Source organism: Suricata suricatta, chromosome 10 (assembly GCF_006229205.1).
Source record: "Suricata suricatta isolate VVHF042 chromosome 10, meerkat_22Aug2017_6uvM2_HiC, whole genome shotgun sequence".
NCBI lineage: Eukaryota > Metazoa > Chordata > Mammalia > Carnivora > Herpestidae > Suricata > Suricata suricatta.
The window spans coordinates 9331569-9343049 of record NC_043709.1 but is presented as its reverse complement, the minus strand read 5'-3'; the positions used below and the strand labels follow the sequence as shown (position 1 = coordinate 9343049).

At 50.1% G+C, this 11481-nt stretch overlaps 1 protein-coding gene and 1 long non-coding RNA gene across 3 annotated transcripts in view; both read right to left on the bottom strand.

The window, feature by feature from the left end:
• TMEM184B (transmembrane protein 184B) overlaps positions 1 to 310 on the bottom strand; it is a 48597-nt gene extending 48287 nt beyond the window's left edge. Inside the window, exon 1 of the mRNA XM_029954220.1 lies at positions 293 to 310. Coding sequence (XP_029810080.1) covers positions 293 to 298 — 6 coding nt within the window. The 5' untranslated portion in view covers positions 299 to 310. The remainder of the gene's footprint in view (positions 1 to 292) is intronic.
• A 6463-nt stretch (positions 311 to 6773) lies between these two features.
• On the bottom strand, positions 6774 to 8407 carry LOC115304278. Of its 2 annotated transcripts, XR_003914360.1 has the most exons (3): positions 8232 to 8407; positions 7113 to 7386; positions 6774 to 6965 (listed from the first exon to the last, which is right to left on the bottom strand). It is a non-coding gene; the product is annotated as an uncharacterized LOC115304278 (long non-coding RNA). The 2 variants fall into 2 exon arrangements; XR_003914359.1 differs by having other exon boundaries at positions 6774 to 7386.
• Between the last annotated feature and the right edge of the window lie 3074 nt (positions 8408 to 11481).

The following is an 11481-nucleotide window of genomic DNA, read 5'->3' as shown; positions in this document are numbered from 1 at the left end:
CGCCTCCGGGGAGGGCGGGGCGGCGAGCGCGCCGCTGAGATCACCCGCCCGGCCTTAAAGGGGCCGCGCCTGGAACCCCCAGCTCTCCGCGGGGGGTGGTGGGGGAGACCTAGCTTCTCCTGCCGCTCGCAAACGAACCCTCTGAGAGTCGTATCCCCGACCTCAATTCGACCCTCCCCAACCCTGCCCAACACAGAGCTTCTTAGGGTGCACGGACAGCGTCGTGGGCTCTGAGGTCTGTCCCCGACCCTCGCAGGCCGTCTGGCGCTTCACTTTTCTTAACCCTAATTACCTCCATTTGGGCCTGTTTGGAAGATGGAACAATCTGTAATGGCTATTTGTCTAGTGAAGGATGCTTGTGGAAATGTGGAGTTAACGTGCACTGAAGCGCTGTGTGCAATCACGCGAGATGAAATTGCAGAGCAGAGAACGAGACTTTTTCTTCCCATTCCACTTGACCGCGGCCGCTTCATTCTTGCCCCGCCTGTCTCTAGGCAGCCTAACCAGCAAAATTTTTCAGAGGTCATTCAAGCCGCCCATCCCATTGCTGTTTGCCAGGTCCACACCTTACCCGGGTTAACTGAAAAAATCCAATCAAGTTCTGGAGATGGTGTGCTCAAGGTCCCCACATGTATTTATATCCCCTGCCCAGACCCCTCTCCTCAACTGTCTACTTAACACTTTATAGTTGATGGGGCGCCTGGGTGGCTCAGTTTCAGCTCAGGTCATGATCTCATAGTTGGTGGGTTAGCCCCCCTCTCCCTGCCGCCAGCCTCCCCCCACCCCTCAGGCTCTGGGCTGGCAGTGAGGAGACTGCTTGGGATTCTCTCCTCTCTCTCAGTCCCTCTCTCACTCACAATCTTTATCTCTCTCAAAATAAATTAAAAAAAAAAAAAACTAAACAAAACAAAAAAACCTCACGCTTGAGGTCCAGTAGGCATCTCAGAGTCAGTGTGCCTACCAAACACATACAAACCCACACCCTCACAGCCTCCCCCAACATCAGTTGGTAACTGTCTTTCTAGCACTCGGGGAAGAACTCCTGGAGTTATCCCTGAATCCCTCCTCCCACCCCCTTACCCACTGGAACAGGAAAACCTCTTGGTTCTACCTGCAAAATCAGTCTAGATTCTGATCTCTTCCACCCTGTCTCCACTGCTGATACCCTCATCCAGTTTCTACTGAGGATCACAGCAATATTCTTGTTATAGATGGAATGTGTCTCCCCCGGATTCATATGCTGAAATCCTAGCTCCCAATATGATGATATTGGAGGTGGGGACTTTGGGAAGTCATTAGGTCGTGAGGGTGGAGCCCTAATGGATGGCATTAGTGCCCTTATAAAAAGCATCCCAGAGAATCCTCTAGCTTTTCTGCCATGTGAGAATAGAAGAGATCAGCAATCTGTCACCCAGAAGAGGATTCTCACCAGAACCCAATCATGCTGACAGGCACCCTGATCTCAGAGCCTCCAGAACTATGAGAAATACATTTCTGTTGTCGAAAAGGTACCGAGTCCTTGGTAATTTGTTGAGCAGCCCAAACTCACCGAGGTTATCACAATGTTCTCCTAACCTGTTTCCCTTTTTCCAACCTCATCGCAGTTTGTATCGGTATGGAAGCAAAATGGATTCTTTTATTTTTTTATTTAAAAAAAAATTTATGTTTTTTATTTATTTTTGAGAGACACAGAGAGACAGCGCGAGCAGGGGAGGGTCAGAGAGAGAGGGAGACACAGAATCTGAAGCAGGCTCCAGGCTCTGAGCTAGCTGTCAGCACAGAGCCCAACGCAGGGTTCAAACCCAGGAACTGTGAGATCATGACCTGAGCCGAAGCCAGATGCTTAACCAACTGAGCCACCCAGGTGCCCCTTTTTTATTATTTTTTAAGGTTATTTTTAGGGTTACCTGGGTGGCTCAGTCGTTTAAGTGTCAGACTCTTGATTTTGGCTCTTGATCTCATGGTTCGTGGGATCAAGCCCCAAGTGGGGCTCTGCACTGACAGAGCAGAACCTGCTTGGGATTCTCTCTTTTCCTCTTCCTCTCTCTGCCCTTCCCCCATGCATGTGGTCTTGCATGCTCTCTCTCAAAATAAATAAATAAACTTAGAAAAATTTATCTTTAAGTAATCTCTACACCCAACATGGGGCTCCAACTCACAACCCAAAGATCAAGGGTCACATTCTTTACAGACTGAGCCAGCCAGTAGTGCCCCTAGAGTGATTCTTTTAAAACCTAAGTCAGAACATGAGAGTTCTTTGCTCAAAAAACCTCCACTGCTTCCCATTTTGCTCTGAGTAAGAGCTAAAGTGCTTACAAATCCTTACAAAGCTTGCTTGATTTGACTTTCTATCCACCCGGTATGTCCAACCTCATCTCCACCTCTTCTTTCCCTCTACACTGACCACTTTGTGTTCCTAGGACAAACCAAGCACACTTTGTGTCAAATCCTTTGCACTGGCTGTTCCATGTGCTAGGATCACTGTTCCCTCAGATATCCAAATGGTCCCTCCCTTACCTTCTCCAAGGATTTGTTCAAACATTCCTCTCTCATTGAGGCCTTCCCTGACCACACCAATAACATTGCCAGGCCTCTCAAATGCGTTCCAGGTTCCCCTCTTACTCGGCTCTATTTTCCCTCTTATCACTTAATTTCTATCCTAATATATAGTTTGCCTGTTTTTCTGTTTGTCTTCCATCAGTAGCACAAAAGCCCTATGAGGACGAAGATATGCATTCTTTTCATTTCCTGATCTAATCCCAGTACTTAATACTAGGGTTGGCATAGAGAACACACTCAAAAGTTATTTGCAGCACTAAGGAATATCTTCTAAAAAGAGTCCTATTAAAAAATTCTTTCCCAGCCTCAGGTAAGAACTTTCTCAGAACAAGCCTTATTGGCTACCTTATAATCATCTGCTTATGACTTCCCAGATCTCCAGGGCAAAGTCCTGGTCCCAGTTTCACTATTTCTTATGCTTAGCACAGAAAGCTTACAAACCACACACATTCCAACATCTGCCGACCCCTTCGGAGTGTTTGAGCCAAACCGCACCCAAATTCAGGTTCTCAGCCCCTACTTGTCAAGGGTCTCAACTTACAGAGGCTCTAGGCTGGCAGGGTCAGAGACAAGTGGTGGGTATTTTTAGGCTTGAAGACAGAAAGTCACCTGGCCTGAGTGACGTGGCAGGTTAGGGAGCCCTAGTTGTTTGTCCCCTGCCTTTCCTCATCCTCTCTCTTAGGCTTTCCAAAATGAGGATCAATATTTACCCCCTCTGCCTCCTCCCCACTCCATGCGGGTGCCCGTCCACTGAGGCTCAGAGATGCCGCTCATATGGGTCCCTTCTCCCCTCCACGCTTGGGGCCACTGCCCTGCTGCAGGTCCCCTTATTTCTGGACAATTGTAATGGTTCCCCAGCTTACCAGTCATCTTGACACCCACCCAGTGAGTACTGATGGCAGAATGCCTTTCTCCACCTCCAGCAAACAGCTACTCTCCCCTCAAAGACCAAACAGGAGGGCATCTTCTGGTTCCTTCTTGATCCCTCCCCTATTTCCCCCATGTTTTAATTTGTTTCTCCTCAACAAAAAGTTTGGAAATAATCTGAAAGCATCAAAGTATAGTTAAGTAAAGCCTGGTCTATCCATACAATGGCATATTGTGTAGTTACTAAAATAGCCTCTTTACACATTTTTAATAACATGGGGAAATGATTAGGAATCATAATGAGTAAAAAGGAAGTAATAAGTTTGCATGACAACCTGGTCTGAACTCTGTAAAAAAAAAAAACTTAGAAGAAAGATTGGAAGGAAATATGACAAAAAGTCAACAGTTGGTCCTTTTTTTTTTAATATTTATTTTTGAGAGACAGAGAGAGAACATGAGTGGGGGAGGTGGGGGGGCTCGGGTAGGTGGGCAGAGGATCCAAAATCCGAAGCGGGCCTTGTGCTGACAGCAGAGAGCCTGGGCCGGGACAACAGTGGGTCCTTCTAAGTGGCATATAGGTTTGGTTACCTTCCCCCTCCCCCTGCCCCTCCCCCTTGTTTTTCTGTATTTTCCAAAATTTGTTGGCAAAAAACATGTAATCTTTTCAAAATAAGATCAAAGGGTTTTTTTTTTAAGTTTATTTATTTTGAGAGAAAAAGAAAGAGAACACAGGTGAGGCAGAGAGAGGGAAAGACAATCCCAAACAGGCTCTGCACTGCCAGTGTGAAGCCTGATGAGAGGCTCGAATCCACCAACCCTGAGATCATGCATGACCTGAGCTGAAATCTAGAATCTGACCCTTAATTGACTGAGCCACCCAGGTGCCAGGAGAACAAAGGTTATTTAAATAAATGATATATTGTGTCCTTCTGTTTTCTTTTCACTGTGCCTCTGAGAACCTCTCAATGGTAGGGACCTGGTTGCATTATCTCCACATCCAAAATCCACTCCTGGCATTTGGGAGAGGAGTGCAGATTCAGGAAAAGCCATAGACCTCAGCAGTGCAAGCTGATGAGTGGCCCAGAGCCCAGAGCACTCAGGTTACCTGCAGCCTCTGTGTCTCCAGCTGGTCCCCAAGGATGCTGTGGGAGACCTGGCCTGGTGCCCTGGAAAGGCAGCAGGGTGTGGCACCCTGAGCACAGGGCTGCCTCCATTACTTCCTAGCAGTGTACCTTAGGCGTGAGGCTTTGCATCTGTGAGCTTCAGTTTCCCCATCGGTAAATAGGTGAAATGTAAGAACGCCCCATCCGGTAGAACTGTCTTGATAAATATATGTGATAAATATATGTGAAAATGTCAGCACAGTATTGTGCACACGGCTGATGATTGTGAGGGCTGAAGACCCAGCTAACTTTTTACCCGAATTAGACCCTTTTGTTTGCAAAGAGATTAAAGCCCAATTCAAATGAAACAATGAGAGTGAATTTATGCGCTCAAGTAGGAATTGCAAGGCAGAGCTGGACTTGAGGCTTCCCACACGGTCATCAGGACACTATTTCTCTGTCGTGTGTGCGTGTCTGTGTGTGTTTGTGTGCGCGCGCTGCCCTTATTCTCAGGTTGTCTTAGCCTCCACCCGTGACAACGGCAGAGTACCTCTTTCTCAAGAATTCTCAAAGTTTTGTCTCAGGATTGCCTTTGATTGGCCCATCTTGGGTCATGTTCCCACCTCTGAGCCAATCATTGCAGCCAGAAGATTGCAGTGCTCCGATTGGCCAGGCCTAGATCATGACCCTCCCCCTGGAGCCAGTGGGTGGAGTCAGCCGCTAAGCGCTGAGCACCTAAAGCACTGAGAGTCTATTAAAGAAAATGGAATGTCCAGAACCAGGAGTTCTGGGGAGGAAAACCCTCAGATGTTCATCAGCTCAGAACGTTTAAGTAGCTCTCCCAGCGTTACCCAGAAAGGACAAGGGCTGAAGTGTGACTTCAACAGCAGACACCGGGGGGAACTAGGACAGAGCCATCAGGAAGGGGTGGCTCTTTCTAACGCTTTTAGCCTGTGCAGTGGCCTAACTACTTGGTTCAACTTCCAGCTCCACCCCTGCCAGGTTGTGAGACACTGGGCAACTCACTTAGCTTCTCTGAGCCTCTTCCTCTCTAAAATGGGGGTACTAGCAGTATCCATCCCTTCGGGGCTGATGTGAGGATTCAATGAGATAAAACAAGTAAAGCTGTTAGCTCAGGCCCTGGCACGTTACAGGCACTCAGTGTGTGTTGTTTTTACTGTCTGTAAATAGAAACAGAAAGAAGGCCCTTTCTGAAACTCCTGTCTGGAACTGAAAACATAAACAGGCTCTACGGGGCTGATTTTGACGAAGCAAACCTGCTTCAAACACTGTCATCAGGGATTTCATTTCCAGCAGCCACCTGTCAGGGCCTTGTTGAGGCTGTTGTCATCACTGGGAACGCGTTCCTCACTCCTATCTCAGCCCCATTTCCTTCTGCCCCTCCTTTCAGGTCCTTGATACAACATTAGTTCCCCTGGATAAGTCATTAAGTGGAAAAAAGAAAATATCACACAAGACAGTAAGAACTGGATGCAAATATATATGGGCATGTGTATTTGTGGAGGGGGGAGGGTTGTATGCCTGCGCATGCGCGTGTGTGCATGTGATTTGGAACACAGAGAAAATTTCTGGAAGTGGGGAGAATAGTGCTCCCATAAATGGAGGGCAAAAAAGGATTGGATCATAACCATATTTGCATTCTCAGCACCTGGCAAGGGGCGCTGGCGATGGTGTGCTTTATCACCTTTATCACAACTACTATTTACTGAGCATTTATTTACTCGGAGCAGGCAATGCACTAACCTCCTTATCATCTCAGCAAGCAGCAGCGACTGCCATGTGGCAGATGAGGAAACCGAGACACAGAGAGGCCAAGGTCACACCTGAGCAGCCTGGCACACAGGATGGTGGTGACCCTGAACCCGGGACCCGTGCCAGCCACCACGGGGACTAGGAGAATCGGGCAGCAAGAGAACATGCTTCTGACTTCATGCAGCCTCTCTTGCAGTGGTGGTGACACTCAGGGCATCAACAGCCATCAGCAAGCAGAACAAGGCATTTCTTGGGGATGCCACCCGGGGGTGGGGGTATAAGTCAGGGATGTGGCCGGTGATGATTTACAGGTTGCTGTGCGAAGAACCGGAGTTGGAGACACAGGAGAGAAGCTTCTTCTTCCTGTCTCGCAGTCACGTACACATATGCACCCACACACCTGTCCCTCCAGTGTAGGTGAGGCCGAGTCCCACCTCTAATGTACCTAGCCAAAAAGAACACACAAGGAAATGGAAGCAGGCCTGAGAGAAGGATTTACTACCAGTTTCCTTGGAGTTCCTCGGACCATGGTTCAGATTCTCTACAAAATCCCAGGCTGCAGCCCACTACCCTGGAGGACTGCCATCGGGGAAGGGAGGTCCGCTGCAGGCTGGGGGCGGGCAGGCAGCTCGGGAAGCAGGGTCCAGGGTTTTCTCAGAGAAGCTTTAATGAGAGAGAGGCGAGGAGAAAGCAAGAGGCTTGGCTGTGCCCGCCTGGGAGCTACAGTGACTGGGTAAACCTGGATACAACTTCAAAGCCCCCCCCCCCCCCCGTTAATCATAGGTGCTTTGAAGATGTTGGGATGAAAACCTGGGAGGTGTAATTACGCGATGCCATTCTCCCCGGGGGCCTGCAGGAGGCCGGGTTAGAGTCCTGCAGGGGCCCCTGGGGAGCCTCCTGTGCCGCAGGGCTGGGCCCTCCACTCTGCTCGCCCGGCAGCTGGCTGTGCCGACAGCCTCTTTCTTCTGCAGGGGCAGCACCGCCTGGGTGAAGCCAAGCCCCGATGTGCGGCTTCGAGAAGCTCAAGAGGCTCTGGGATGCGGCCTCACACAGTTGGGAGGACCCAGATGCTGTCGGAGAGAGGCTGAAAGAAGAGGATGCAGGGAGGGGCCAGAGGAAGAGGAGGCGGGGAGGGGACAGGTGTCACCACGGCAACAGCGATCCGGCGCACCAGACCCCTTCTCCCTCACCGCAGGGACACGGCCCCGAGAAATGTGACTTGAGCGAGTCGTACGGGCTGGGGATCGGGCCGAGCGAGGCGGGAGCTCGGGACGTGTTCACCCCTCGGACTGACGGGCGTGTTTCTGTGGGCGCCTGGGTGGTAGGCTTTGGGAAGGAGGACGTGACGCAGGGCTCGGCAATCGGCGCTCCAACTCTGCCCGGATCTGTTTCCCAAGTAGGGCATGGATGGGGGAAGGGGGGCGGCGGAGGGAGACAGGATGTCGCAGCAGAAGGCTCTTCCTTTCGCTAAGGCCTTGCGGGAGGGGCCCCCACTGGAGCGGGCCACAGGGGTCCGCCGGGTCCACACCCCGTGGGAGGCCCCGGGTTGTAGGTAGGAATGGAGACGGGAGGCCACCATCCAGAAGGGAGCAGCCCAGTGACACGAGGGGCCTGTGCTTGTTGCGGGTGACCCAGCCACACTGGGGAAGGGACTGAACCGAGTTGGGTAGAAGCCCTTCCCCTCCTTCCGTCCTAGACCAGGTTCTCCCTCTGTCCCCTCTCCTCCCCCCTCCTCCACACCTTCTGCAGCCAGGCTCCGGGCCCCCTCCTCAAGGGTTGTTGGGCCTCCAAACAGGTGCACAAGTCCCTGACCCTCAAAATCCAACCGAGGAGGTGTGGGGTCCAGGCCTTCCTCCTCCCGTCAGGCTCCTGCGCGCCCTGCCTCCTCCCAACCGCGCTCAGGCGCTTCTCCTCGAGTCGGAAGGTCACCTGTTGATGGAATCCGGAGGGGTGGTGTCCTGTGTCTGTCTAGGAGTGGGGGGGGGGGATACTCAGTGGGAGGGGGCTTGAAGGAGCTAGCTGGAGTATTGACAGTCGCCGGCGTCTTCATCGGGTGGTCATTACATAGGTGTGTAGAGACGGGGAAAGAGCAGTGGGGCTGAACACCTAAGATACATGCGTTTTTCTAAATTCTAAATTCTATATTCTATTCCTTTTTTTTTTTTTTTTTTTTTAAGGAACTACGGCGAAATTGTCGCAACCTCACCCTTTCAACCGCTCTTTCGCTTGCAGGCTGCTGGCCACGCCCTCCTGTCTGATGCCCCGCCCGCGACTCTGCTCCTCTCGCGCCTCCCCTGGGTTGGGAACTCAGAATGCACTTCTCCCTCCACCTGCTTTCAAGCCTTCGGGTCGATGCTCCTGCGATGCTCCCAGGAGTCCAAGCAGGCAGCCTCAGCCTCCTGACTCCTCTCTCAGTGAGCTAAAAACAGACCGCGTTCTGAAAACGGTTGTCATCCTTGCCTTCTGGATGCCTCCTGCCTGGGTTCTGTCTCCCTGTCTACTGCTGCCAGATTCACATTCCTCAAGTTCACATCCATTGGGCCCTCTCCCTTAATCTCATATTGTAGGTGCTGGCGGATAAAGTCAGGCAGGAGAGTAAGCACTGGATTGGTCAGGCTTGTGGGGTCATGCTTCTGTATAGCATGATCATTCCTATTTTACAGATTAAGAAAACCAAGGCTCAAGAATACTGAGTTGCTTGCAGGTAAGAACAGCTTTCTGCACCCCAGCTTTTACAGAATCACCTCTGCGTCCTTCAGCATCAGGTGCTGTGGAGTGGAGTGGATCTTCAGTCTTCTCCCTTCTTCTCTGTGCTTGGAATTCTTTTTTTTTTTTTTTTTTTTTTTTTTTTTTTTAAGAGAGAGAGCGTGAGCCTGGGAGAAGCAGGGAGAGAGAATCCCAAGCAGGCTCTGCACTAACAGGGCAGGGCTCAATCCCATGGACAATGAGATCACAACCTGAGCTAAAACCAAGAGTTGGATGCTTAACCAACTAAGCTACCCAGGTGCCCCTGTGCTTGGATTCTCTTAGACTGTCAAGCTAGTTCATACCACTGGGCCTTTGCACGTGCTATTTCTGCTGCTAGGAATGACTTTCCATCCACAAACTGTTACTCACATTTCAAGGCTCAGGGCAAGTTAAGTAACACCTTCCTTGATGATACCAGACACATTCCCTCCCTCCTTTGTCTCTAGTTCACACTGAGCATCTCACACCGGATTCTGGACTGGGATGAACCATTTGCTAGTCTGTCTGAGTCTTTCCCCTAAGCTGTGAGGCCCTGGAAGCCAAGGTCATACCTCATGTTTGCAATGCATAGTTACCATTACTGAGCACATACGAAGTCCCTGGCTATAGTAAAGTTTAAAGTCAGGCTCTGGAGCCAGGCAGATTTCTCTGAGCCTCAATGTTCTCAGCTATAAAACAGGCATCCTTATAACCAACCTCTTAGGACGGTTACAAGCAAATGCTTGGGAACATGGCGTGGCATGGAAGGTCCTTACATCGGTCTGTTGTCTAATTTAATCCTATCACCCTCTGAAGCAGGTATGCCCCCCCCCCATTTTACAGGAAAAAAATCAGGACCTAGACAATGCCCAAGGTCACAGAGGAGCCAAGTTGGCCCTCTGGACTCGAGCCCTGTGCTCCCTACCCCTCATCCCTGCACTCCCCTCTGCTTCAGCCCAGCACCTGTCATCCCTGGCACCCACACAAGCCCAGTCAGTGTTTGTTTGTTGCATGAATGAAAATGATTCACCAAGTGGCATGTTTTGCCCCCTCCAGTCTGGGCAAGATTTCCGGGTGATTATTTGGCGAACTTAATAAAAATAAGCTGTTTGCATGGTTGACGCATCCTGGTCACCTCTGGTCTCAGTTAAACGTCAGTTCCTCAGAGACTGTCAGCCACCACCTGCTCCCATTGACATTAGCTCACAGAATAAGAAACAGAGGAAGGATGCACTAGAAACCAGTGAGGATCGTGGGTAGGAGCAGAATGAGGGGACAGGGACAGGAGTGATTCTCGGATTATAACTTTATATAGCTTGACTTTCATATATGTAACACCTCCAAAAAATAAAAACAAGGGGATGGCGGGGGAAGAGCACTGACTCATTATTACAGTCTATACAGGGACACCTGGATGGCTCAGTTGGTTGAGTGTCCGACTTCAGCTCAGGTCATGATCTCACAGTTCATGGGTTCAAGCCCCATGTCCGGCTCTGTGCTGACAGTTTAGAGCCCGGAGTCCGCTTTGGATTCTCTCTCTCTCTGCCCCTCCCCAGCTTGCACTCTGTTTCTGTCTCAAAAATAAACATCAAAACATTTTTTCCTAAATCAATACAATAACCGCAAAGGATAATTTCAAGTTACTTCTGGGCACTGTATCTGACAGTTCATCCTTAGTGAAATACATTCCAAAGTCAATAAAAAAAACCCCAAACTTAAAAACACCTCTTTATTCCATAGGTAAATATTTAGTAGTAATATTAAAATTGTAAATTTGAGGGGCGCCTGGGGGGCTCAGATGGTTAAGCGTTCAACTCTTGATTTCAACTCGGGTCATGATCTCGTGGTTCATGGGTTCAAGCCCCATGTTGGGCTCCCTGCTGACAGTGCACAGCCTGCTTGGATTCTCTCTCTCCCCTCCTCCCGCCTTGCACTTGCACACTCTCACTCTCTAAATAGATTTTATTTTAATTGTAATTTTGAAACTCACCTATATTGCAGGATACACCAAATAACACATTAATGCTACTAAGTATTAGGATTTTCACTGCAAAAGATACTTTTTTTTTTTAGAGAGTGTGTGAGTAGGGGAGGGGCAGAGAGAGGGAGACACAGTATCTGAAGCAGGCTCCAGGCTCTGAGCCGTCAGCACAGAGCCTGATGTGGGGCTCGAACCCAAGAACCACAAACAAGGTCATGACCTGAGCCGAAGTTGGATGCTCAACCGACAGAGCCACCCAGTCGCCCCCGGATATAGATCACTTTTCAAAAAAAGACTAGCTTGTCATATTTTCCCTTAGGGCCTGTAGTTGGTGACATCATACTTAGTGTTTGGTGTCAGATACACCGCCTAAAAGGTCCTGCGGGGAGCACACAGAGAGCTGGGGGGCCGCTAACTCTCCCAGGCAGGCCTCCAGGTGCTCAGCCCTGGCTGCACTGGCGGTCACTTAGG